General features: G+C 43.5%; 2 protein-coding genes and 1 long non-coding RNA gene across 6 annotated transcripts in view; 1 reads left to right on the forward strand and 2 right to left on the reverse strand.

The window, feature by feature from the left end:
• LOC147192914 (uncharacterized) overlaps window positions 1-4,416 on the reverse strand; it is a 27,443-nt gene extending 23,027 nt beyond the window's left edge. Inside the window, exons 1-4 of the long non-coding RNA XR_015103269.1 lie at window positions 4,323-4,416; window positions 2,121-2,191; window positions 1,987-2,035; window positions 1,677-1,758 (exon numbers count right to left, since the gene is read on the reverse strand). This is a non-coding gene — a long non-coding RNA (uncharacterized LOC147192914). The remainder of the gene's footprint in view (window positions 1-1,676; window positions 1,759-1,986; window positions 2,036-2,120; window positions 2,192-4,322) is intronic.
• Window positions 1-6,162, forward strand: part of lfng (LFNG O-fucosylpeptide 3-beta-N-acetylglucosaminyltransferase) — an 8,957-nt gene extending 2,795 nt beyond the window's left edge. The window contains exons 2-8 of the mRNA XM_086133783.1: window positions 3,557-3,605; window positions 3,748-3,850; window positions 3,927-4,080; window positions 4,177-4,262; window positions 4,342-4,507; window positions 4,684-4,769; window positions 4,848-6,162. Of these exons, the coding sequence (XP_085989909.1) occupies window positions 3,557-3,605; window positions 3,748-3,850; window positions 3,927-4,080; window positions 4,177-4,262; window positions 4,342-4,507; window positions 4,684-4,769; window positions 4,848-4,914 (711 nt within the window). The 3' untranslated portion in view covers window positions 4,915-6,162. The remainder of the gene's footprint in view (window positions 1-3,556; window positions 3,606-3,747; window positions 3,851-3,926; window positions 4,081-4,176; window positions 4,263-4,341; window positions 4,508-4,683; window positions 4,770-4,847) is intronic.
• Window positions 6,163-11,634: 5,472 nt separating this feature from the next.
• On the reverse strand, window positions 11,635-26,219 carry ttyh3a (tweety family member 3a). Of its 4 annotated transcripts, none has more exons than XM_086133779.1 (16): window positions 25,938-26,219; window positions 25,434-25,629; window positions 23,663-23,832; window positions 22,147-22,258; window positions 21,810-22,036; window positions 21,109-21,204; window positions 20,372-20,444; window positions 20,183-20,258; window positions 18,854-18,909; window positions 18,275-18,367; window positions 17,275-17,367; window positions 16,618-16,754; window positions 15,563-15,736; window positions 14,945-15,023; window positions 14,373-14,474; window positions 11,635-12,951 (listed from the first exon to the last, which is right to left on the reverse strand). In XM_086133779.1, exons 2-15 carry the CDS (start codon window positions 25,557-25,559, stop codon window positions 14,394-14,396), a joined length of 1,593 nt encoding a protein of 530 aa, XP_085989905.1. In that variant the 5' UTR covers window positions 25,560-25,629; window positions 25,938-26,219; the 3' UTR covers window positions 11,635-12,951; window positions 14,373-14,393. The 4 variants fall into 4 exon arrangements, with proteins under 4 accessions (XP_085989905.1, XP_085989906.1, XP_085989907.1 ...); XM_086133780.1 differs by having other exon boundaries at window positions 14,945-15,020; window positions 25,938-26,218; XM_086133781.1 differs by lacking the exon at window positions 14,373-14,474 and having other exon boundaries at window positions 25,938-26,218.
• Window positions 26,220-27,820: the final 1,601 nt, after the last annotated feature.

Consider the following 27,820-nt stretch of genomic DNA (forward strand, 5'->3'; position numbering starts at 1 on the left):
GTTCCCACCGCGTACATATGGCCGCCGCTCATTCTCACGCTCAGCTGATGAACATCTGTGGCGTCGCCATGGCATCTGTGCCTCTTTTGTGCCGGCGTTGTGTTTATTTCTGTTCTTCATCCTTTACATGTGCATAGATTATCTGCGATCTGACACAGTGGTGCCTGTTCTTCTAATCTTTGAGTCTGTCACATCCAATGAGCCCTGATGAGCTTTTATCAGCACATCAGTGTTCCTCAATATTAGAATGATTCTTAGAACAAGTGCGGCAATGTGGCTTGAGGCCTCGAAAATGATGTCATCCTCCATTTTCCTTTTCAATTTTATAATCTTTCTGGAAGCTATTGAACATAACCACTTTGTAATTTAAAAAAAAATCGAAATGTGAACTTTGTCAGCCTCTATTTTCTTCACTTTAAAACCTTTTAAAAATGTTTGTTCATTTGTTAAAAAAAAGAATGTTTATGTTGAAAAATGTAAAATAGAATTTTAAAATCTTAAATCTTCATGAATTTTAGTAAAAAAATACTTGGCATATATAGTTCACAATATGAACTTTAATTTGAATCTTAAAATTGTTATTTAAAAATCTCAAGATATATATTTTTGTATTAAAAAAACTAACTTTGTCAGCCTTCTTTTTAAATTATGAAACTATTTCACAAGCACATTTCAAGATAATTATGAATTTGAAAAATATTTTTAAACCCAAGACATTAAAGTATACATACGTATGCATTCTTTTGTGACATTATGCTGTAACAATGCACAATAATAATAATAAAGCAGTAACTTAACAATGGGTACTTAAAGTGGAAAAGGGTGGAACTCGATAAAAGGGAGAGTGTGACTTTTTTTTCTTTCCTAAAGAACACTTGTGTATGTTTGTACACTCGGGTCAGGGGTACGCGGGGGAGGGCGGTAGTGAATCGAGGGAAGAGTGTCCGCTGGTGCATTTCCTTCCTGTGGAGCTGGAGGCAGCCATGCAGGCACCACGCGCGTTCAGCTCAGACAGGGGGCCACGGGCGTACTTTCCTGTGGTTTCAAGTACCCCTTCGGCCCCTCCTCTCTTATCTCCGCTTCTCACACACACTTGATTTGCATGTAGTGAAAGTAACCGCGCGTCTCCTTGTCAGTTTAGAAACAAAGACAGTGGGGCAGGGAGGGCGCCGTGCGGAGTTAACTCCCGCAGCTGTATGCAAATGCAGGCAAACATGTTGAGGATTTACCCAGCCGAGACTTTTACCCTGCATGAAAACTCACCGCATTGTTCTCTACACAGAAGTGGAGGGGGTGACGGAGCGAGGGAGTGAATGCACGCATAGTTTTTGATTGACTAATCAACACTGGGATTCCAATCCCCGCTTCCTGGCCCCCGCCACCTGGCATGAGCTCGCCCATCGCGGCGGCGTCATTCGGCCGTCTGCCCCGTGTGACTGAACAAATAAAGCCTCATGGCGGTGCGCTTAGTGAGTTTGCTGTACAAACAGCGCCAGCCATCTCTCATTGTGCAGGGAGAAGGGTGCAGAAAGCGGTCTAGCCCAGATGTAAGGTGTGCCCTTTACAATGGCGGGGGGGGGGGGGGGTTAAAATAGCCTTCATCGAGACTTATATTGTTTATAAATGTTGACATCAATATTCTATCTATCCATTTTCTATAGCAAATTTCCTCTTACCGGTTAGGGTGAGTTTGAGCCTCCCCGTGGTGATGTAGGAAACCCGAAGTGGGGTACTTCCCGGATTGGTTGCCAGTAGAATCTTCAATGTCAGAGTTCACAAATAAACATGGAAATGTTGGTAGCAACACAGTAATAATGCATTCTAAGCATGAAGATAAACATTGTCAACATATATATACTTATAGAAAATGGATCTTAATGGGAAGATGCACAAGGATGCGATGAACAGAAAAACAATCGAGATTCCCCGATACACTGATATAAGGCTAGTATCGGTCCAATAGTGATACCTGGTATCGGTACTCACCCATCCCTTGACAAGTGTGATGGAAAATGGATGAACGTGTTCGAAGAAGCTAAAAAGACAAAACAGTGTAAAAGTCAAATCAGATGTTTCAAAACACTCCACTGCATTCCTCTAACAAATTACAACTCACACACTTTTGAAAAAGGCGTGTAGAGACACGTGGCCCCAACAACGGTGGCGTGCTGCTCGGCAGGTGCCGGCCCACCTGAAGGGTAAACAGGTCGACTGTTGGACAGCACCTGCTGCCACACAACAGTTCTTTCACGCCTGCAGTCATTTCTGATCTAACACTTGCTTTGTGCTCGGGGGCTGTGTAAATGTATGAATGAGATAGCGGATAGGGATGGATGAGGAGGCGGTCGGATGGTCTGCCTCCACTTTTTGTGTTCTGTCATCTGGGATGCTTTGGGGGCGGTTGTGCGGTTGCCATGGAATGAGTGAGAAGCGGCACAAAAGGCCTTTATGGAAGCCGGAGGCTGTTTTAACTCCACAATGTGTTTTCCCCGGACATAAAAGCCCCGCTGAATGATGCTAATCACTGCGCTTGTGATAAAGGAAAGGACCCAAGAGTGGAGAAAGAGGGAGTTCACACAACGTTCAATACACATGCACATCTACAGCTGTATCAAATGCTTACAACGATCTAAAAATATCACAAAAGATCAGTCTATACATCAATCGAGTGGTCAGTCCTAATGCTAGCTAGCTAGGAGACCATCCATATACACATGCAGGTATCCAGCTATGCATGTTGGCCGATTGATTTGATCTAGATTTTTTTACTCCTCCCTCTAATCTATCAAACTAGATGTCACTGATGCTAGCTGAAGTCAAGCCTGGCTTGGTAGTAAATTTTCTTTATAATAAAAAAAAGGTGACTGAGGTAAATTCAGCTACCGTATGGATCCTGTATCTTGATTAAGCAGTGAAGGCAAGTGATTGAGAACACTTTCTCATTCATAATGCTGGAAGTCAATTCTGCCAAAACATTCAGTCATTACACAACTCACTCTACCGAGCCAGCCGCTTCAGTTGACTCATCCTCGTTATATATATTTTTCCAATTCCCTTAAAAATATCCAACCTAGCCTTGGCTTAAGGCCGCTGCAGTTAATCCATTTATGTATTTTGTCAGTGTCTGATGCAGTAACATTATCATTTTCTCTTGCTAACTAGCTTGCTATTGCTAGCAAATTCAGCAACATCTACATTGAATTTTGTATTATTTGGATTTTTTGATCATGTTGATTATAATCCCCTTAAGGGGAAAATTCATCTTGGTTAATTTTATATTTGAATGTCTGTCTATTGTCTAGCCATATAACGAGCTGCTGCTACATTTAACTAGCTAGTTAACGAAAAGCATCTTTAGCGAGTGAAAGGTACCAACTACAACCACAATAACAAACATATTGTGAAATTAGCATAAATCTAAACAGAACATTTATTCTTTTAAAGGCCGACAATTTTAAATTGGTCACTGTATTTTGTGAAGGTGTACCTAATGCTTTTTCCCATGACTGTATACAATCATTAACTCTAACATCTAATTCCCCTTGTTTATCCACAGACATACATCTTCACAGACGGTGAGGATGAGGAGCTCAAAATGAAAATCGGTGAGACATTCCGACAGGGAATATTATTTCTCACGCACCACAAAGACACATTATGTAGCGGAAGTTAAAAAAAAAAAAGAAAAGCTGCCAATGATGGACGTATGGGAGCTGCATGTCATAACTTGTTCATGTATGTCCGCAGGGAGTCACGCTATCAACACTAACTGTTCGGCCGCTCACAGCCGACAGGCCCTGTCCTGCAAGATGGCCGTGGAGTATGACAAGTTCATTGAGTTGGGCAAGAAGTGAGTGCTTGAGACAAACACACGCGAGCATGTATGCACGTTCATTCGTGGGTCTCACCGCGTACTTGATGCTCAGGTGGTTCTGTCACGTTGACGACGACAACTACGTGAACGTTCGCGCTCTGCTCAAGCAGCTTTCTCAGTACCAACACACCCAGGACGTGTACATCGGAAAGCCCAGCTTGGACAGGCCCATAGAAGCCACGGAGAGGCTGGGCGACAATAAGATGGTGCGTAGACGACCACTTTTTAAAAACTGGAACTCTATGTACAACTCTATCTCGCGCAATGGCATTACAAGATGTTTCTCTGTTTTTTTGTTATAGAAACCGGTTAACTTCTGGTTTGCTACTGGGGGGGCAGGCTTCTGTGTGAGTCGCGGTTTGGCACTCAAGATGAGCCCCTGGGCCAGGTAGGACAAATATTTACATGATAATTAAAAACAAACAAAAAACATCTATCCATGTCTTACCTACGTGTCGTCTCTCCAGCGGCGGCCATTTCATGAACACGGCGGAGAAGATCCGCCTGCCCGACGATTGCACCGTGGGCTACATCATCGAGTCAGTGTTGGGCGTCTCGCTCATACGCAGCAACTTGTTCCACTCGCACCTGGAGAACCTGCAACAAGTGTCTAGATCGGAGATCCACAAGCAGGTGAGGATGAAAGTGCAATAGTTGGTTCAAAATGTAACAATTGAATCACAACGGTACTCTGTGATGGCGAGTTCAAGTGCTTTTACTCGAACCGCAAGAGTGGTATCGGTGCATTTGAGATTTACTCGATCTTGTTCACATGGTTCACATCTTGTTCCATTCATCTTTTTCCTCAGATTACTCTCAGCTATGGGATGTTTGAAAACAAGAGCAATATCATCAATTTGAAAGGAGCTTTTCCTGTCGAGGAGGATCCATCCAGGTGAGGACCTAAACATACAACATACAGGATCGTACCATTTTAGATTGTAACTTGATTTAACTCCGATTCGTGTCACAGGTTCAAGTCGGTGCACTGTTTGGTGTACCCCGACACCCCGTGGTGTCCGCCCCAGGTTGCTTTGTAGGGCGACTGCTCCTCTCTCATCCTCGTCCTGCGTCTTGCCTCGGTATCTGAAAGGCGGGCATGGACCAGCGTTTTTCGTCAGTGTCAAGACCGCGTCGCCGCTGGGTTCTTCCAGCGAGCGCTACGGCGGGCTTTTTCGTGTAAGTGGGCTGCTGTGCGGGCCGCCGATTATGGGACTACCGCCACTTTTAAGTGGATTTCAACTTTTTTTTTTGTTTTAAAGTTTGCAGGCAATCTGTTGAGCTTTTTGTATTTGTTGCTTGTAAATGTATCTTGCAATTCTCATAGAATGTATTTCCTATTTCCATGACCTTTTTTTTGCCAGCTTTACGCCGCCTTTTACTTTATTTTATTTTTTTTAATGTGAGCGTTTTAAAAATGGAAACGCTTCAAAGCATTTTGATTCCGGACAAATGCTCTCATGTGAAGATTTTGTTGTGCTTTTATGTAAACAGTGTTAAGACTGACCTATTTTGAAGGTCATCAGAATGAAGCACTTTGATCCTCTTCAAAAGAAAAAAAAAAAAGACATCTTGGAATGACTTCAGATTTGTGTCCAAACAAACCAAACCCCTGCAAAATCTCTTCTATTCATTTGCATCTAACTTATAAATGCGCTCCTTGCATGTGTTACAATCAGGAGGGAAATAATGAACGGGGGGAGTTTTTGATTTGGTTTTTTGTTTGTTTGATTTGTTAGGCTTTTGAATTGTTGAAAAATTGCACAGCTGAATTTCAAATGAGCTGATTCCTCACTCGGGGAAAGATGCTCGCCTCTCAAGACTCGAAGCCAAGAAAATCATGTGTACTCTTGCACAAAAAACAAAAACAAAAAACAAAACCATGATCGATTGTAATATGCTTTTCCTTGCTGAGTTCTGCGAGGCGACAACTTAACCTGAGCGACATCAGCGTCTCTGCATGGAGTCGACCCATATTGGGTTATGCTGTACATGGCGACTACAGTATTGTATACTGTGCTTTTGTTAGCGACCGTTATGTACAGGAATGTTTTCGAATGTAACGTGGTTTACGTCGGCTGTTGTGGGAATCGTGCCGTACTGTTTTTTTTTTTTTTTAATTCTCCAGCATCTGGAGGGCTGGAACTGTTCATTCCCAATGATGACATCTCAGGGATTATGATCTGATCCTGCTATTTAACTAACACAAGTCTCCCCGTGTTGGGGGCCCAGAACGTCAAAAATAAACGTCAACGTCAAAAATAAAAGTGCAAAACCACTGAGAAACATTTGGATTTGCTGGTGTTTTCATTTTTCCTCCATGACAATCCATGTGATCAATTTATTGATGAATGAAAGAAAAAAAACTTCCTGAGAAGCATATATATGGGGGCGGGGGGGGGGGGTGCGCAAGTTCCTACAAAATTCAAACTACAACACAAAGTTCAGGGGAAGCAAGGTGATCTACTTTTTTTAAATTCAGTTTTTAAACATTTTATATATTTTTAAAAAATATATAATTTTAGATTACAGATAATATTTTCATCTGTTATGTTTTTTGGATGACAATACAATAAAAAAAATGTAAAATGCTTTTTCATCTGAGCGAGTGCTCTATCTTCAATACATATTTTATATTTAATACAGAGTATGGATTCCAATGTGTCAAATACTGTATATAAAACGATATACATTCTAAGAACAATAAATTGTCCATCGGAAGCAGAAAAATGTGAGACTCAAGATTTTTTTCTACACAATAAATGGTGAATTTATAGCATATTTTAGTACCTATTTTTTATTATTAAAATACCCCAAAATAAGTGTTTTCTATGTTTTTAGTATTACATTTAACATTTTTAGTTTTTTTGGAATAATGAAATACAGCTTTCACAAAGACTGGCGATTGGAGGCAGTGCCGACGAAATTCCTTGACGGGGTTGCCAGCCAATCGCAGGGCACACGTAGGGTGCTCACACTCACACCTAGGGACAATTTTGAGTGTTTCATTAACCTGCCATGCATGGTTTTGGAATGTGGGAGGAAACCAGAGTACCCGGAGAAAACCCATGCAGGCACAGGGAGAGCATGCAAGCTCCACACAGGAAGGCCGGAGCTGGAATCAAATCCTGCACCTCTGCACTGCGATGTGGACGTGCTAACCAGTCGCTCACCGTGAAATATCGCACACATTTTTTTGTTTCAGTACAAGTACACCTTGCAACCTGTGTATCTGCCTGATATCCTGCTGCTGTCATCTCCCCTGTGCTTTCTCTGTGAAGACTTTAAGGGAGAATTTTCCTGATATTGTGGTTGGTGCTCGACCATATTTTCCCACATAAGAACACCACCGACTATATTTTGAAGATGACACTTTTGAACTCAAGCAGGAATGCGAACTCAGGGCTCTGATGTGGGAGGTCTGATCATCTTTGCCCTGCGCCCTCAAAAAAAATCAGCTCCTCATGGGGCGCACACCCGCCGTCTCTCTTGTTCCACGGCGTCAAGCATGGGAATGTACAGAACATTGTCGCGACAGCGAACTTTGGTCGACCGTCGAAGACTAGTAATTACGTTTAATAACGGCCTGCTGCACATATGTGACAGGCGGGTGTGTGGGAAGGATGCCGAGGGATTATTGTACAAATATCCTTCAGTTCATGAACTGGAGCCTGCAGGAAATACTTGGAGGGTGGGTGGGGGGGGGGGGCATCTTTCCAGCAGTGGAAAAGATGAAACTGCATCTAGTCGCAGATTTAACACTTGCCAACCTAATAACATGAAAAGTTAAAGTCGCAAGCACTCGTTCCCTCATGGGCACATTGGGTACTTGCTTCCTTGTGGCTTCAAAGTCACAAAAGTAGAATAAGGACGCTTTCGTGGTGGTATAAATCATCAACTCACCCATCAAGCAGCCTGAAGAATTTTGTGTCATCTGGGGCGATTTACAGCAAACGCGTTCGAGATGACGGATGGGTGTTAGACAAGACAAAAGACTCCGGCGTTATCCGCATTCCCTGCGAGGCAAAACCAGGATTATGATTTGTTGTGGGAAAGTTTGTGCCTTTCTAATTGTCTCTCACACATGAGTCAATCCTCTCTCAATTTCAGGGAAAAGTTTATATTTCATGACTTTTTCCACACGATCACATCCTTTTTAGTACAAAGAAAGCTCACATCTATAATAATAATGCACATCGGGGTGTGACTGCTGTCGCGATAATGGTGGGCATCTATATCATAAACCGCGCGAAGTAGCAGCTTGGGTAATCTTCTCCCGCTACACAAATATTTTTGGTCATAAATAATGAACATGTTCAATTTTCAAGATTTTCAAGATTGTCGTACCCCACACATTTTGGTTTCTATTATTGGGACAATGCAATTTTAAGCCACCTCAGACACAAGGTTAACCGTATCTTATCCATAAAATTGTTTTGCAGGGGCAAAATCAGGACAAAAACAGCCCGATTGTTAAAGGGAAAACAATGGGTGAGAAGGGGGGGGGGGCACAGTGTGGCACACTTCACACATCACATAGTGACATAAAAACAATACAATACTTGCTTGGGTGCTCCATGCTGGGACAAATCCACTCTTAACACAACACATACATATGGTTAATCTTATTGGACAGTCTTACAAAGATAGTCTGGCAGTACGACTGTCTTGATGTGTACCAGTCATATTCAGACAGGCAACCATTAACTGAACCCACACTGCCTGCAGAAGGTACGCTAAAGCTGCAAAGATGAAAAGACAATGCACACGGTGAAAACGTTGTCAACACTTTGCACCACGTTGATGGCAACACAATCACAAAGGTGGACTTCCAGGCACCTCCCATTCAAAAACCACAAGGAACCTGTCAAGTCTGGTCAGCTCTGAAATGCCACGTTTACAACTGAATCAAAGAGCAAAACGGTGGAGATCACAGCAGGTATAATGTTCCAATTTGGGGGGGGCTGGGGGGTAGTTTATCAACGGCAGCCAGGACATTCCTGGTATCACAGGGGATTACGCAGACAGGGGCCGCTCGCACGTTGTCTTTTTGGCTTCCCTCCACGGCCTCCATCTAAGTAGAGGTATTGTCCACCGGATCAGACCCGGTGTCAGGCCTCGGCAGACATCGCACAGCAACTGGCAGAGGCCTTGATCTCTCTCGATGGGCAGCTCCCCACACACACACACACACACACACACACAAATAAGGGAGCCTAATCCCCCTATCACGTGTCACCCCAGGAACTTGAATTTTGGAGAGGACACGCTCCAGCAGCAGCTTGAAGAGTGCTTGAAAGAAGAGTTTTTCTTCAAGTTCAAATGAACGCCCAGTGGAAAGTTATATCATGCACAAACATTTTTTTGGGGGGGTAGTTTCTTTGGGTCATATTTAAATCATCTTCTGATGTGGATATAATACCGTACACTGTACACCATAAAATCCACATTGTGAGGTTTCAAAGATACAGATACAGTATATGCACAAAATGGTGGTGGCCATTATCAGATTTCATGAAGTTGCTCAAATTTCATTACGGTAAGTTGCAGTAATATTCGTTGTTTATTGCAGAGGATAAAGAATACAGACATGGGCATAGAGAATGAGATTGAACTCTTTCGGGAAAGAAAAAGAGGTTTGGAGATCTGTGCAGCATCCCAGTGAGCGGAAGCTTCTCGTTTTCTCTTTCTGGGATAATTGGAGAGCGTGATAAATCCTTCATCGGATGCCCTCACCCTCTGACTGGTATGGCTGATGCGTATAGAGGAGGAGGCAGCCTGTGAATAACACGATACCCGCCACTATCAACTAGCCACTCCCCAATTCCCTGTTCTAAAAGTCATCTAGGACACAGCTGCCTCCTTGAGAACACACACACCACACATTCTGGTACACACTGAGACAACAAGGCAGCAGCAGGCGTTCAAGTGACAGTCAATTCCACTTACCTCACAGATTTGATCCCGTCCTATCACTTAAAAGACTAAAACCAATGACAAGCGTCAATGATGATTGGATTGCAGTCCAAAATTTCCATACAGCTTGCACCAAAGTCATCATTCAAGTTGCTAACATTCCTATTGAACTGGGGTCAAGTGGGGCAGTGAGCCACCCGGTCCAGCATATGCAGCTGCAGTGGTTAGAAATCAAATGAATTAGTCGGGCTGGGCTAAAAAAAAAAAAAAAAAAAAAAATAAACCCCACCCCCAACAAAACAAAAAGCAGCACGAACATAAGTTCAAAGGAAGAAACAATTGCATGTGGCCTACGAATGTGCAATGGTTATAAATGGAAGACACATCTTTAAACATTCTGCCTGAACAGTCTGATCACAGCTGGGTAAAGTGGGACAGTGACCCACCAGGTCCAGCAGATGGCGCTGTGGTGGTGGGGTGGGGGGGGGGGAGCAATTATTGCATTGCTTGTCATGAAAATAAATTATTATACTCATTTTTAAACGTTTCGCCTTACAGTGACCCACTAGTTACACTGCCACCATGTTGTATTGGAGTAGCATTACTTACCAAAGAACAAGTCTTATATTGTCAGACTTTGTCTTATTCCAGCATGAAGGATAAGAAGGTCATGACCAGAGAGTTCAATTATGATGGAACGGGGGTGATTTGACGCTCCAGAGCCAGGATGACGGAGGCCACGTGAATAGAAATAGACGTGGCCTTGTGTGGCTCTCAATGCTTTTCACAGTGCAGCTGTCCAATGTGGCATCACAAGGAGCTCTGTGCTCCAAGCAGGTGGCAGAGAGCCCCCAGGAAGTATCCATGAAGTGGGCGAGGGGGGGTTAGGGCATGTGCGGTGTTGGCCTCCTACAAGCCATTCAACTTCTCGCCTCAAAGCTTTAGTGACGCATTCCACCAGTCCGGCAACAAGCAACGTAATTAAATTTCCTCGACGGCGAGACCGTGTGAAATTTCATTTGCATCCCGACTGTCTGATAATAACCTCCCTCCTGCCATGACACTCCCCGCCGGCCCCCCATACTCTGCCCACCACCATGCTTTGTTTGTTTACAGCCCTGTTTGGCACAACCAGAACAATCAACAGCAGGGGAGATGATGTCACCGCTACTCCATCACATTCTAGCCTCCTCTCAAAAGACGTGCTTGGAGAGAAAGCCATTAAACATTAAAACAGTGAAACCGAGCTGGACTTGTGTAAAAAAAAAAAAAAAAACCTGAGACAATCGAACTTTTTAAGAGAGTGCCTTGATAATTTTTCAGCTCTGATGCATTAAGATAAATTTCAAATCAAATTACACATATTTAGAAATGGCTATGATAAGCATAAGAAACACATTTTATGCCGTTAAGCATAAAATGTGTTTATGCTTAACGGCATAAACACATTTCATGCATGAAATGCGTTTCATGATTGAAATGTGTTTAGGTCGTAAAAATTGAGTCAAAATGGAATAACAGCGCCCTCTGCTGGCGGATCTGTACACGCCAAGTAGTTTGGAAAACTTCACAGTGGGCTAGAGAGAGCTCAAAGGATCTCATCTTTTTTTTTTTACTCTATAGTTTTAAGATGGACAAAATTAACTTGACACCACCGCACGTACTCTGAGGCTTTTCTGGTCCTTGTAATCGTTTCAGATTTGAAACTGGAATACTCAAGACACAGACACACACACACACACACACATCGTCCAACACAAGCTGGTCGATACAAAGCAGCGGTGTTCTGCTGCTACCTAGTGTCTGATATCAGAATTAAAACAACAATAAGGACTAAAGTTAAATTTGGTCTTATTTTTTATTTTTGTAAACGCGACAAGGTCAAACTCAATATAACCACAGGTTTGTTTGTTTGTTTTCTCCCATGTACATGTTAAAGCGTTTGTATAAAAACTTCAGAGAGTAAACCTGATTAAAAATGAAAATAGCTACCGCATGAATGAAGCAAATGAAGTGCTGCCTTCAGACTCAAAAAAATCAAACGGAAATAAAAACAAAAAATTGAAAAGTCAGGAATTTTTTTACTTTTACAATAAATGTTCATCACCCAACAAAGATACACAAAGAGCGAGAACATGATGGCCAAACAAAAACAAGTGTACAGAGCATAAAAAATGATTGAGGGTGGCAGAGGGGGAAGGGGGTCGGGGAGGGGGAAATCAGGCTAATTTAAGACATTTAAAAGTTTGATTGGCACCGCCTGGAAGTTCTCTTGCCAACAAAATACGACGGCGCACAATGGGCGTAAACTCGTCGTCGTCATCTATTTGTTAGAAATGCTAAAACACATTTGTTTGTCAGATGCTGCATTGCCAATGCAAAAATGTTTGAAACTACAAAAAGAAGGGAAAAAAATGCACACTTCACATTAACTGTTAACGGCTGCATTGCGAAAGCTCCCATAGCTGCTGCCGGGCAGATTTGGAGAAGTCACAGTTGTGTTTCGTCGTCATGCCTGAAAATTAAAACTGCGGAGTGAAATTGTGAGAAAAGTTTTCCAGTAGTATGTTGACGTCTCAAGTATTTGCACGTCTTCTTCCTCCCTCATTGATGGCTTCTTTGCCAGTATTGCCAGCTCATTGAATCCTCCAAATCCACAGCTTGGCAGCTCACGAGTGTCGTCGGACGATTTCCAACAGCAACAAAAAAAATAAAAAGCTCTGAGTTTTGCACGATGACTGGTCCCAAACATCAGAGTTAAGACAAGTAGCAAAGACACTGTGAAATGTAGAATTAGTCAAAATCGGGATGAGACTGATCCACTGCTCTGTAAAAGGTCTTCATACTTCAGGTAAGAAAAAAAAAAGCTCCTTTTGTCAGGTTTCAGGATTCATCAATTCCAGTAAATTGACTCCTGATTTGACGGTAAGAATCTGGATTAAAAGGTGAGCGCCAAGTGAGAGCGATCCAAAGATCTTCCAATGAGATGATAACAGGAAGCCACTAAAGAGGGGAGGGAAAACAAAAACAAAAACAAAAAACAAGGCGGTGTGGCTTTCAAGATGTCAGCCATTTGAATCCGGTTCCGGCTAAACTGACGCGGGGGGGTTGGGCTCTGGTCGCCTGTTAGCGAGGTATTTTGCCCGCATGCTGGAGGTGTACTGCGAGTGAGAAGCAGATGGAAAAAATACATGACCAACAGAACATGAGTCAAATAGAATTGCTCAGAGAATGAGAGACGCTCCCGAGCATCACAACTCTTTACAATGAGTAGAAAAGTTCATCATGGCGGGGTGCGGTGGGGACACAGAAGTTGCACATGCACCACCCATCATGGCTGCAAACTGGTGACTTTTCAAGCTAAAACACCAGGGGGTAAAGTAGGCCAGTATTTCCCAACCAGGTGAGAGACCTTTGTGCTCTTTCATTATATAGCAGAAGGTACAATAAACGTGGGCGTCCACATGTTGCTATTCATACCACAAACTTAAGTCACGGCTTTCTGCTAGTATATCAGGCACAGAGCATTTTTTGGGGGGGGGGGGGGTGATATATTGTGAGATTGATTATATTTTTCGAATGTATGCGAAATGAATACCTGACTCAATAAAGGTTGGGAAACACTGCAGGAGACTACTGATCCAAACACAGAAGCGGCACAATTTAGGAAAAGGAAGTGTGTGTAGTCTGTTGATTTTTAAGGGGACATATTCTGGCCCGCTTTGCATCTCTGCTCTCAGCGTGGCCCATCAAGTGGGATATTAAACAACCGCACTTAACACACCGTTTAATGTATGAACTGCTGCCTTGCCAGTGGCCGGCTCTAAACACCAGACTGCAAATGGTGTGTGCTGTGATCTTTGGGGTATTTTGACAGGTGAAAAGTCACAGACATGTTATTAAGATACCTGGCAAAGCACCCACAAAATAAAAATGGATAATACATCTCCTTGCAAAGGTCATGTTGTTGTTTCCATATAAATCTTGTCGTTCAACATTTAGGATGCAACCATGCTTTGAATAACTTACCTACAGGCGCATCGCTAAGGCGGAATATAGTGGACTTTGCATTTTATAGTCGCTCAATTCAAAAAGGTAAATTCACATGCGTGATGACTGACAGCGTAATATGATCTTCACTTTATGAACTAATGAAGTCAATGAACACTTTTGTGGTATTCTAAGACATTGACATTGCGCCTGTATGCAGGTTACTTACAAAAAATACATATATATTTGAAGTCAGGTTTTAACTGTTGTGAAGAAATGAAAGTAGCGCCATCTCCAACTGTTATTACCACAGTACAGGTTGTACTGATAATGCCCTTTTGCTATGTCACTTCTCCTCAAATATGTCAAAATGTGTCTCATGGTGATAATGTATGAAATTGTTGATTTGTTGATTATATTTACAGCGCGGGGAAGAGGGATAATCCACCGGGACATTGCTCGCATTCGGGAGGGGAAACATGCAGCCTGGGGGTCATGGGCCACAGGCAACAAACATCAGGTGGGACACTGTGGAGTCGAGTTTGGTTTCGGGGGGGGAAAGTTGGCAGGTGGGGGTTGCCATATTGTGTACCTGTTAGCATAGCAGACGAGGTTACCAAAACGATCTGGAGCTGTCCGAAGGCTTTAGCTGCCAGCTGTGACCACTGTTAGTGTGGGCGGGAGTCAAATACAACTGGACGGATTGGCAGAGGGGTTAGGAGGGGGAAAAAAAAAAGACGACAAGAGAGTGTAGAGAAGAAATGTGAAACAGTGTCCAGGTCAGACACAGAGGCATCGATGGGAGGTGGGAGAGGGTGGGGGTGGCTTTTAGAGGTTTTGGATTGGAGGTGCTGTTACAAGGGGAACCTGAGAACTTTCCCCTTGCAGTTTAGTTGCTCGAAATATTAAGGAATTACTGTCTGATCTTTCAGAATGAGGGTTCTAAATAGCCACGTTCCGACCAAACAACATCGCTTGGATCAATACTTTCTATCAAAATGTGCAAGCGGTAGCAAAATAAATGACCCGTTTGTCTTTTGGCAAACTTTCTATTGCGGTAACAGCATCAGGACGTTATGCACCAAGCTGAACCATAGCGCTTGGTGGAAACGCGGCGAAAAGGTGCGTCGGTAGCAAGAGGCCGATTGGCCGGTTTGAACTCACAGAGGGTGGCGGAGACTCTCGTCCGATCAAGGGTGTGTTTTCCATACGGGAGTTGGGCAAGTTGGCGTTCTGAGCCCTGCTGGAGGAAAAGCAGGGAGGTCAAAAGTGAGGAAAGATGCACTGTTGTGTCGATGTAAAGTTATGTAAAAACATTTATTTGCAGCATTTTTACGTGGAGATTAGAGGAGAAGATCATGCCCATTGACCCTATCACCCGTGAGATTATTTGGTTTCAAAGATGGAGAGCAACAACTGCACATACTGACTGGAGCGCCCACTTTTCAATCATGTGCATTAGCTTTAAACAGCCTGTAGGCCATTTGCAGAAAGGTGCCTGGCAATTAAAAATAATAATACAGTAATAATAAAGGGAGGGGCTGTGAACAGAGAAAAATCATCTAACAATTGTTTGAACATCAACATTTCTGAAAGAATAAATGAAAAAAATTGATCTGAAAATCCAAAATATTCCTGCCCTGTTTTGTTTCATCCTGAGAATCGTTAAGAATCAAAATAAGTATTAGATAATTGTATTTTATAAATTTATTTTAAAAAAACATTTAACTGTTTGCCATGTCTTAAACTAACCCCGCGCTTAAAACCCAAAATGACACGTACATATACTCTGTCACGGGCGCGTTGCTGACGGTATGCGCGGCGGCGCGGATGGACGTCTCGCTGCCGTAGCTGCTGCCACAGCTGTACAGGCTGGGCATGTGGACGCGGTACAGGTTGTCTTGGTTCTGCCTCCCGCCGCGGCCCAGTGAGTCGCTGTCACTGACATCGTCCAACCTGCCAAGAAATGAAGACACTGTGAGGGGCCACCAGAGGGAGCTGCTGCTCCAGTTAAAAAAAAACCCTCCAAAGGGTGCCCACGTGGTCACTTTTGTTATGTTTGTTCTTAGTTGCTAATGGGTAGTCTTCACTGGCTACTATAGAGAGTTTAAATTGCAAGCACATCATTTGCACTTACAAGCGCAACACTTATTAAAAGGTAAAAGCCGCAAAAGGTGAAGTTTCCACCAGTCGTGTTTTCATCTGATGATTTAGCACATTCTAACTTGACCTTAAGCTTAATTGAATATGAGAGACAAACTTTCCGCGCTTAACATGGACTACTGTGGAAAACAGGCGGCCTCTGCTAAAACAGGAAGCTCCAGCTGTGATTAGACAGATGAACGCCCCCCCTCCCCCCATTGCTCCAAAGGGGGTCTGATAATTACATGGCGGACAGCTGGGCTTGTGTGAACGCTTTCCGGCGAAACATGACCATGGTTGCTGGGACAGAGGCATCAAGACTCATTCCACCTTCCCGCTGTGGAAGATGACATCAACTCTGGCAGTGGCTACGACAGATTTAGGCCGACTTGTCACAATTTCAGAGCTGAGGGGGAGCTGAGTACTTGTGGATGCAGCTGGTGTAGAGCGTTTTGAAGGGTATATTGTATACAAAAATGGTTCTCTTCGTTTACTGTATCCGAGTCCTTCCTGCGGCCATTCCAAAATAAGACCTTGGAATAAACGTTTATGAAGCCATAATTAATTGATGGGCTTGTCGTCATAAATCATTACTAAGTGTACAAAGGCGCGCGTGGCCATAAAACCTCCCCTGAAAAGCTTTCAAGCAGTTTTGACAAGCGCCGTTTTCGAGATGCGGTTCGGAGGTGCTTTACCGCGTCTTCCGCCAGGTGTGAGGCACGCTGCAAACGATGGAGCTGAACATGAGGGCCGTCACGAAGGAGAAGAGCAGCAGGTAGATGAGGCCCTCCAATCCGTCGTAGCACACACCCGTTAAGGCCTGCACGTAGTCCTGCGGACATGTCAGTGACACCGGTTTTACCAGTGTCATAAAGACTGAAACAATCAGCTTATAACACGGAGGCTGCAGTTTGTTCTTAGACGTCGCATTCAAACTAGGTCAAACCGCTGAGCTCACATTTGGCGCGCAGGCACACACAGGAAGCAGCACATTTTCTCACCAGCATCCAAAAAGAGCAACACTCCCCCACATTACACGACAATCTCCATCCTGCATGCATGGCTTGGTAATGCGGCAGGAGGGTGGAAGGTTTGGCTGTTTTGGAATTTGGATGCAACCGACCGACTCCTCATCCTCGGGCCGCTTTCAGTTGGACAGGAAGTCCAGCGTGAGGACGGTTATTTGTGAGGACAAGCGGAGTCAGATGAGCAAGCACGGAAGAAAGGTGGCTTTATATAACTTGAGCTGCACTGCACCGATGTCACAACACATCAGCGCCGGCCGGGCCACCTTCCCACGAGTGAGGCGCCCCCATGCATGTCTGCGAGTCTCCGTATCGCGGCTCACTCACCAAGTGCAGGCTGCGGCAGTCCACCAGCGCGGTGAGCTGATGAAGGCTGATCTCAGTCGTGTTCAGTATCCGCTGGATCTGCTCCAAACTTCCCTGGAAATGAACGATGGGGGTTGAGAGAGGGGGAAAACCCTCTAAATGTGCAGAAATGAGCTTAACCGTGGATCAACGTGACTTCCAACCAAGAAAGGCTCAAAAACAAAATAATTGAGTGGTGATGCTTCAGTTCTATACAATGGGAACATTCTATCTAAAGATCACTCTAAAAATTGGCATTGATCCATCATGCAGCCCTGCGAATTCATTCATATCAGTCATTCTTGGCAGAGGATAATGAATATATACATGGGTGTATTGTCTATATTGTCTGGCCCCATGTATTGCTGCACCGCTTGTGTTCCAATATCCAACTCTTAAAGGGTTAGAACAGCCACACATAATGCTAATGCTGCCTTTGGTGTTTCCCCATTACGTGTTCGCATTATAGACATTGTGTAATTCTGTGTTTGATGATATGACAAACTTCTAAACAGAGCGGCAATTAACAGCCAGCAGCATCTTTCTGAAGGAATACTGACGAATTCTGTCTTGACAAACTGCCATTTGTTGTCAGGTTAGTTGAGCCGCTGTCAACAAAGCACTCGTATCGCAAGGCAACTGTACTTGTATTTTATTTACCCGTCACGCCGTCCTCGCAACTGTTCTAGTATCTAACGTGCCTGTTTGCCTCGCGCAAATGCTTCTACCAGCTCAGCACATTTCTGTGCATGGGAAATGCAGAGTGAAATGAGCTCCACTTTGTGCCCGTCAACACACAGCCAGGACAATAATGCGGCGTTGTATTGAACGAATGGCTAATGTAGCTAAATGGACATAATGCGAGGCCCCCCAGGTGGTCAGTCAGCAAGTGCGCTGTGCTTCATTGCCCGTCATCACGAATGACAATGATAAGCCATAACATGGACGTGCCTGTCCAGTCACAAGTATAACCGAGACCTACCCGAGTAAGATTGTATTCCCCAGTGGCGGAGCTCAGAAGCTGTAGCACGTCGTCCTGCATCTCGACGAGCGCTTTGTGGCTCACAGAAAGCTTCTGAAAGAGAACATTTGTTATACTTTCACATTTTTAGTTTTGGTGCTGCGTCCATTTATAAGTCATGTGAAAGCATGATGAAAGGTTATAGATGCAAGATGCAGGACACCGGAGGGACTGTAGCATCTTTTTCTTCACAGCATTGGCGCTAACAATAGATGTCTACAAGTACTCAAACGGCTTTCATTTATGCATGAAGTCAAACTATAGATTTGTTGCGGAAGGGATGTCCCATTTTTGGCTTCCAACACAAACCCGGCGAAGCAAGACGCAGGAAAAGCTGCAGAATGGGATTGTTGTCCTTGTGCATCATTGTCTGAGGCACTGGGAGTGATTCATTGTACCCGCTTGCAGCAAATTCCCCACATTGTACAGAAAAATGTGTTTTTTTAATGCTGTCTGCGGGGATTTCAATGGCGTCAGCAAAACAGGGTAAAAGAGCGTGAGAAGGTTCAAACTACATCGGATTTGTGAGAAGCAACAAACCTGCTGGAAGGGGTTGGTTAGCTCCAAATCGCAACTTAGGTAGTACTCGAGGATTTCTGTGGATAAAACAGACAAGATGAAACCAGATTTCGCATACTGGTGGAAAGCTCGTGGAAACGGGCGACAAAGTGATAAGAGCGAATACATGTGCTAGTACTTTCTATTCTTCAATCGGCACATCAGTTTAAGTCACAGGATGTGCATCCACACTTGTGGCGTCTTACATTTTGTGTCTCACCAAAGTAAGATAGTCGAACATGCTGTTTGTTTCCACTGGGGGCTAAAAAGTCCTGACAAGTTCGAAATGATATGGAGCATCTCTGTTTGCCAAGGTCTCAACCCACGAGAACACAGTATCAAGATCAGCACAGTTATTACTCAAGTCAGTTCGACCGGGGCATGAAAACATGTTCTCGGCCATCAAACCAAACGAAGCTATAAATGTGGCATACTCGCAATTGTTCTGTTGAACTTATGAATCTCGGAACAAAGCTTTTGTGATGGATGAGAAAATACACAGAGGATACTTGTGCTCTAGCTTTGACATTGGCTGAGTGATGCAGAACAATAAATAAGCAAACAAACAAACAAAAAATTAATCGTCCCGTTCCCTGCAGCGTTTGTCAAATGCGATTTTTGTCTTTGAGGCTTGTTTTAATATGCAACCACTTCCAATTGTGAAAAGGCTTAGCCATTACTCATATGGATTATGAGCCTGTTAGCTGACTGACACGATTGCAGAGTGGGAGGAAAGCAGATGAGATGTGAAAAATAGTCATGAAACCATTCAAATAATATCTTTCCTGTCAAAGTCAAAGCACAGAAAAAGATTGCATTTGTCAGTCATGAAGCCTGCGGAGGTGAAGGGGACAATTACACCAATATTTTTTTTGAGAGGGAACTTTACTTGGTGTTCCCTTAATAATCCATTTTGATAATCCCTTCCCTGACTTCATTCACCTTACTTGCCTCAACCACTCCGCACAGAGCTCTCTGTAAAATTTACCTTTTTACAACCATGCCATCATTTAGGCAATTACTAAAACAAGCTGCAGCATCGACACTCCTATTCAGCCTGAAAAAGCAGCCCGTTGCTCTGTAACACTGTTGGCAGCCACTTTGAGAGGCTTTTTATGAGCGGGGGACAAGCCTTGCTTTGCTCTTTAGAACAATGCCATCTTCACTGCTGCACAATAATCACAGCATTGAGAGCGGCGCAGGGGGGCGAGACTTGGCGGTTCACTCACATGAGTGTCCCCAAAAAAAAAAAGCGATCACAGTGAAAAAAAAAATAGGGCCCATAAATCATCACAAGTGAGTGACTAATACCTTTATGGACTACTCGATAGCTGGCAACCGCTTGGGTGATGTATGTGTCAGGAGCCACGCAGAAGTCGCTGGAGGTCTAGGGGAATGTGAAGGGGGTTGGGGGGGGGGGGTGGTGACAGACCAGTTAAAAAAAAAAGAGAAATCAACCACCACCTTCGTGTGATATTGACATCAGAAGCGGACACTCACCACGGAGAGAGCCAACTCCAGCCCCAGTGAGGCCCAGCTGACCACCAGAGCCAGAACACCAAACAAGCACACCCTAAAGGAGTGTGAGGGGAACCAAACAATTACAAATTGATCGTAATTATATTTAATCAGTCATGCACCTGATAAAATAATATTGCCTGTACATCTCTGTACACATTTTGCTATTACGACTCAGGTATTATTTAGTGGAAAATGGGTGGGGGGTTGGAATACCCAAAAAGGAATTCTTGACAATGCTAAGGAACCAAAGTACTTTTCGTCTGCGTTTGATTGAACCTGTTAGAATTTATTTTTTATCATTACACTCATTAATACAGTTATAGTTTGCGGTGTAGATAAATGCTGTGCATTTCAAAAACCTATTGGCCAGTTGTATTTTTGTAAAGGCAGAATTTATACCTAATATGGCAACCAATCAGCGTCTTGCACGGAGCAGTAAGTCATAGCTTTGCATGTTTAAATAAATCTGTGAGATCATACGCAACTGTTCGAAATATAAAAGTGGCAGGGGAGTGTGTGGGCGCCACAAAGTGTCTTCAGTTTACCAGCCGCACACGAGTGGCGTCAAGTTTATCGGGCATGAAAGATCTTGACTTGACTACATAGAGAAGGTGAGTTGGGGACTTTTATGTAGCGTCATTGCAGGTCCTTCTGTGTCAATGGCCACAAATCACTTGCAGTGTCACCGTCATTGTGCCTCTTGCGTCGCGACTCACCCGATGAGCGTCCCTTTGGAGTTGCGAATGAGGCCGAACAACACCAGCAGACAAATGAGGACATCGAAGAGCAGCAGACAGAGATAGGCCAGCCACCTGAGAGGATGAAGCCCAAAAGTGAGGGGGCTGATACTTTTCGTTTGAACAGCCGTAACAAGTTTACTCAATCCAGAAATGATCTTGTAAAACCTTAGTTTGTATCCACACACATTTTGTTTTCTCCCCCCAAATGTAATTGGAACACACGGCACTCGGGTCAATGGCGTCATGACATTCTAATTTGTCTTCATCCTCATCTGTCATGAGGTCTGTTCCCCCTTTCTTTCATCAGTTTCAAAGGCGAGATAATACCAAAGCAAAGGAGGAAGAGAGATGAACAGATGTGAAGGATGATTTACTGAGTGACCGTCAGGGTGGAAAGACAAAGGAAAAAATGAGACCCAGATACCATCTGTGCTCATTACCTCAATCACCTTGTCGCCCACACGACTCAAGCGAATGAGACACCCAACGCGCGATACTGCGGCAGTGGTGTAAGTGGACAAACATTTGCACATACGACTATAATGGTAAATCTCTTAACTCATTCACTCCCAAAGACGTTTTTAAACATCTTTTCAGACTTGGTCCAGAATTGGCTGGTACTGAATGAGTTAAAAGATGTTTTCCTTCATTTTTCTCTTTGTTATTGAGCAGCTCACCTGTACCAGTCGTACACTTCGATCTTGACAGCCAGCTCCTCCAGAGAGACTGGATTCTTACTGTTGTCCCAGAAGGGGATCTTCACCATCTGCCCGACCAGCTTGTCCAGCTGGTCCTTCAGATTTCGGATGATTGACTGGGAGTCTCTGTGCTGGGAGTATTGCACCTCAAGCACCTTCAGATTGCCATGTACTATCCCGTTCAGTGAGGACGTGCCGTCGGAAACCTGCACCCGACCAGGGGACAATCAAGTTGGATGAGGGAATGCACAACAGGTCTTGTGGCGGTAAGTAGGAAAATAACCATGAGTGAGTTATTCACTAATCAAAGTCTCACCAGCTTCTGCACACCGGTGATTGTGCGATTTGCATGGCGCAGGGAATAAGTCAGCCGATTCACTCCGTCGCAAGTCTCGCCGTTCCCATAGAAACCCACAGCAATGCCGGCGCTGACAAAGAGAATAAGGAGGAAGAGACAGAGCGGTGAGAAGGGTTTGGTGTGGGGGGACCGGGATTTGCTTGAAAAGACAAACGGCAGAGACAAGAGCGAGCGAGGGAGGTGGCGAGCCAGTGGACATGGGGGTTGAACCCCACATTAACCCTGTCAGTTCAGACGCCTCAAACACCCATGGAAACTCAGCAGAACGGACCCTTATGTATGTACGCCCCGAAGGCCTCAGTCCTGACAAAGGCGGCCCTCTGGCTGGGTTATCAGATCGTATTTGGAGAGAGAAGCCTCGGGTTGCAGGAAAGCAGCGATGAGGGAGGGCCTGGGATGTTATTTTCTGTAGTATAACGTACAATTCGTCTATGGGTTGATTTACAGGAGCAAAAGAGGCAGGCAGAATCTCTTAAGTTAAAGCCAGGCAGCCTCAGTGAGCATTTGTCATATTCTTCAATATCGTGAATCATTTTTCACTTTCTGTCACAAGATTAATAAAAATTCCAATTGTTTTTTTACATTCTCAGTCATCCATGTTGAGGATAAAATCCAGCTCACCTAGAAGACAAGTGCAATAGAAAATATATGGATACTGTGGTGAACTTGTTTTCACACTGCTAAGCTTTGGAAAATATTCAAATTAAAATGCTTGTGCGGTCCTAATATGAAACTATCTATAAAACAGATTACAACTATTAATATATTTCCTCTGAAAAAATAAATGGTTAGAAATCAGAACAAATAATCTGAATATAGAGAAACAATTTGAATTGAAAGAATTTTCTCTCAATTCAGACATTTTGGTAACATCCATCCAGAGCACGGTGGCGTTTCTAATCAAGCGGGGCGATGTCATGAGCACCAGTCAGTCAGAACAGACAAGTGGTGTACATCACTGTGTATTCCCTCTTCCTGGTCGGCTAATCTCTTCCTCTCACGTTCTGCATTGTGGAACGGGTCGAAAAGAGCAAAAACAGAAAAAAAAACCCAACCGCAGTGAAATTATGGAAAATATGGACAGCTTTTCTAATATTGGGGGAAACTGCACACAAATGCTTCCTGTATATCTTGTTTGCTATTAATGGGGTGGGTGGGGGCATACGACTTTAGTAGCAACCGGGTGAAGGGACAGACTGATTGTGATACAGCCCTTACATGTCCTCATCAGGGTCCTGCAGCCCTTTTTTGTACATTGCTGAATCAGCTATGCTGGCTCACTAACGGTCCATCAACATATGGCGGAAACCAAGAAACAAATGCTCAACAACACAAGTCCAGATGGTCAATCCCACACTTTGACCAAAATGAAACGCACCAGGAAAATATTGGCGTCAGTGCGCGTGTCATGCGAAAACAAGGGTCACACTTCAATCGCTTTGCGTGACGTCGTCAAGGGCTGTCTTGTGTTTACCTGCACACGAGTGTTGCGATGATGACGCACCAGGCGGTGCAGCAGCAGTCGGCCGAGGGTTGGTCCGGGTTCTTATTGCGCCTACAGCACAGCCAAATGGAGTAGAAGAGCAGGAACAGCAGGTCCAGAGCCAGACAGGCAAGCGCCACACCTCCAACTAACAGGATGGACTGTCGACAATAGAGTAACAGAGCTATAATGGATTCCATTAAATCGACAATGTCAGGATAATGGACTACCTGAGTGTTCGGGAGAGAAACGCCACTCAGAACGTATGAATTGCTCCAACCGCAAAAAAATTGTGCTAATATTGGTTCATACTAAAAAATGTATCACGAAGTGCATAGAGACATCAAAAATTACTCAAGTCAGGGTACAGTTTAGAATATGACTCAAGTATGTTTGTGTGTGTGTGTATATTTTATATATATATATATATATATATATATATATATATATATATATATATATATATGTGTGTGTGTGTGTGTTTGTGTGTGTGTATTAGAAATTCAGGGGTGTTGGCAGTTTTAGAGCACAACTGATCAGGTGGTAATTTTTTTAAATTTTTGGCGGTGCGTGGATGTACTTTTCAGGGAGCTTGTGCACACTCCAAATGAACTAGACACACCCATGCTCCAAATAATTACAATGGTAAGAGTGAAAAGAAAAATGCATACCAATTGGTAACCTTTTTTTTTGTGTCAGCATCAAAGTCAAACTACAGCAATACAGTACGTACAGTAATGCAAATCGACATTGCCCCCATTTTATCATATCACTTTAAATAAAAAGAAATCTGCCACAAGAAATGTTCTTCAATCAACTACATTCGCGAACATCTTAATTTTCTCACCAGGCAAATGACCCAGACGTTATTTCTGCAATGCTTCATTCCAATCAGTCACTGTGTAAAGTACTACAGTACTGTGTGGAGCTGGAGAGACTTTTCCTTTGGTCAGTGTAACGTAATAAAAGTATTTTATCTTCTTTTTAAATATTCTAGTAAAAGTATAAAATGTATGCTGCATTAAAACTACACCACAAGTATGATTGATCCAAAAAGCTACTTAAGTAAATGTAGCGGTTACTACTTTTCACATTTGGAATGCTGAGGTATACCTCCGGGCGTTGGACAACAAAGTCAGAAGGTGCCAACTCCGTTTGAAACTGGCAGATGTGTGAAGCCAAACAAAAGCTTGTTGTGTACTTTTAAGTCCACCTCTGAGAGTACTCACTTTATGATTGTCAGTACAGAGACAATAAGATGATGACGCATGTCTGGGTAGTGTCTTCCTGTTTCAATCTGAATCAAGATCTGAATCACACTTAAAAAAGGGGAAGTATGACCGTGAACAAATGAAGACCAAATGTCAAGTGAGGAAACAACGAAGAAATAGGTAGTGAAGCGCTCCTAGATCTCTTCTTCAACTGCCTGAATGTAGTGATAATTCAACCTTTACATTCAACAATCATTCCTCGAGAAATTGCCCAAATGTAGAGAAAGAAAACAATGGCCAGGAGACCCCCACCAAAGTCAAAGGTTGCTTTGGCCTGGATTAGACAATACCAGCTGGTCTTCAGGCTGGAATAGGCCCGAAAGACGGATATAGTAAGTCAACAGATGGTGACTGGACTCAAAAGGTGAAGCAAAATAACAGGTGCTCACATGTCATTTGTCACCAAGGAATCTCTTTAATCCCGAGTTGGAAATAAAAATCCACCCATAAATCAATCAAACCATGGCAAGTGGATGCTCATGGATGTGTACCTGTTGATACGTCCACTTCCACGGCTGAAAGTCGCTGCTCGTTTGCTCTAAACTGAAGCTGAAACGTGGAAGTCGGTGCAGCAGGTTGACCCACCACGGTGGCGTGTAACCAACCACAGCAGCCATGGGTAACCGACAGTCAACCCAGTTCGGCTTTAGGTAGACGAGGATGCACACTGGGTCCTTCCGGATAAGTCTGCCAGAGGGGGAAAACGCATCAAAAACCAGCTGACGTATAAAAAATATATATATGTCTAACAGACTACAACCCACTCAAAATGGCATCCTCCACAGAGCATCCATGCATTATTTAGCAGCTTGTGATATGTTATTGTTCTCTCACGAATGGGTTAGTAGACTAGTTTCGAGCTAGTGCTTATTAGCATCACCTAGTAAGCCAGTCATCACCAGCGACTAGTTAGCAAGTTTACTTTAGCTTTAGCGAAACGACAACTACAACGTGTTAAGTTATCGTCACAAAATAAATGTTTAAAGTGCTCGTACCCCGTCTCAGTGTCGTCCCAGTTACGTCGGCTAATGTTAGCCGGTTTAGCTGCTGGTAGGTTGAAGACAACAAGTCTCTTTTGTTACTCTCGTCATTGTGCGTCGTGGAGTCGTCGGGAGCTGCCTGTGCGATTCGTCGCTTGCAGTTTTAAATTCCAGCGCGACGGGGTCGCCTCTACAAGCAAGCGACCGGACTAAAGTCTGGCGCAAACGCAGCCGCTCTGGACTACACTCCGCCAGCTGACAAATCGTCAAGAACTCAAATCAACTCACATCCACCTCTCTTCCTCCTCCCCTAATCAATCCAAAATGATGCATTAGCGCCACCAACAGGTAATCTATCGTATTGCGGGATGAAGATACATTCACGGACTGTCGGAGAAATGGCAATTTTGCCCAAAATGTGCTGATGACAATTTCAGATCAATTTCTTTGATCTCGGCCCAAAAGCAACACATTACGTCGAATCCGCATTGTTGTTATTGTTTTTTTGTTGTTGCTGTATTTATTAACATACTTGAATGCTACAAAATTAAACTGTAAAATACAAACACAACGGACTGTCAAAGAGCTGAAATGTTTTTTTGTGTTTTGTTGAACTGTTGTGGGAGCAGCAACATTTGGCAATAAAGTTTATCCAATCCAATCCAATCCAAAAGACTATTAATTGTCAATGTTTGATGTCACGTGTTGTGTTGTATTATTTTCAGTTAAATGCTCTGTAAAGCGCCTTGTTGCGGCGACAGCTGTCGTGGAAGCGCTAGATAAATAAATGTATTATATTGTATTTTGACGACATTTGGATTTCAGCACGCCACTGGAGAACATGCATTTCCGCACGGGGGTTGGAGTCGAAATTGTCACCTGAACATCAGAACTGCGAGGCAGATGAACAAACAACTAGGACATTGTGCTGCCCTCGACTAAAATGGGTACAGCAAAATTTAGGATTAAAATTACGTGACTCGTATGTCAGTTTTGATCTCTTTCTAAGTGAGTGGAACATCAATGGTTTCTTTTTGGGAAATTCTGTAAATGATCCTGACAAATGGAACAGTTGCACTTTGCTCAGTCAAATTATAATAGAATAAAACACCAAACAAATGTAGTTACTATAGCTGTGACATTATATCAAGAGCCCGGGAGAGGCAGACCACACGCCACTGGAAGTTACGAGGAAATTTAGCTGTCTGCGACCCAAACGAAATGGGTTAGTGGCTGACTAGTTCAGAATGTTATAAGCCATAATTTGGTATCCTTTTACTGCATAAAAAGACTAGTCTGCAGGTGTAAACGCTCTTGTTAATTGGGTTCAAACATAATGATGTGGAATCCTTTTTCACGTCAGTGTGCCATGAGATATCATCCAGCGTGTCGCAGGAAATTATCCACTTTCACATGAAATGAAATAACATTGTTTTATTTCCTTCAAACAATGTACCTTGCTTCATCAATCTACACTAGACGTAGTTGACAGGCAGAACAATTAAATGTTTCTCCACTAGATGACAGAAGATTCAATAAATCTCAGTATCCACCTGTTGCCATTCATGCAACAGAAATACTGTGACATATAACCAACCTTTGTGTTTACCTAAACAGGCCTAGATTTGGGAGAAAATTCAGACGAGATCAGCACTATTTCACTATACAGTAGAAACGTTTTGTGACATTGTTAACCCAGGCCGCCCCATGATTATCCTAATTCTGTAGTATAATTCAATGTCTTTTTAAACTTACTGTTACAAAATCAATCATACTGTGCTTGATAAAAGTTGTGTTTTTAAAATATAAAATTTTATAGTGGGCAGTCCAGTGGTTAGCACGTCGGCTTCACAGTGCAGAGGTACCGGGTTCGATTCCAGCTCCGGCCTCCCTGTGTG

Source organism: Hippocampus guttulatus, chromosome 16 (genome assembly GCF_054856545.1).
Source record: "Hippocampus guttulatus isolate MCC_2025c chromosome 16, RoL_Hgut_1.0, whole genome shotgun sequence".
Taxonomy (NCBI): Eukaryota; Metazoa; Chordata; class Actinopteri; order Syngnathiformes; family Syngnathidae; genus Hippocampus; species Hippocampus guttulatus.

Excerpts from the sequence above, each read along its gene's own strand:
- ttyh3a (XM_086133779.1), bottom strand. The coding sequence starts at position 25,559 with ATGGCTGCTGTGGTTGGTTACACGCCACCGTGGTGGGTCAACCTGCTG. Across the intron at positions 20,445-21,108 it reads TCCAAAGGGACGCTCATCGG|GGTGTGCTTGTTTGGTGTTC; the intron begins GTGAGTCGCGAC and ends ACACTCCTTTAG. Across the intron at positions 20,259-20,371 it reads TGGAGTTGGCTCTCTCCGTG|ACCTCCAGCGACTTCTGCGT; the intron begins GTGAGTGTCCGC and ends ACATTCCCCTAG.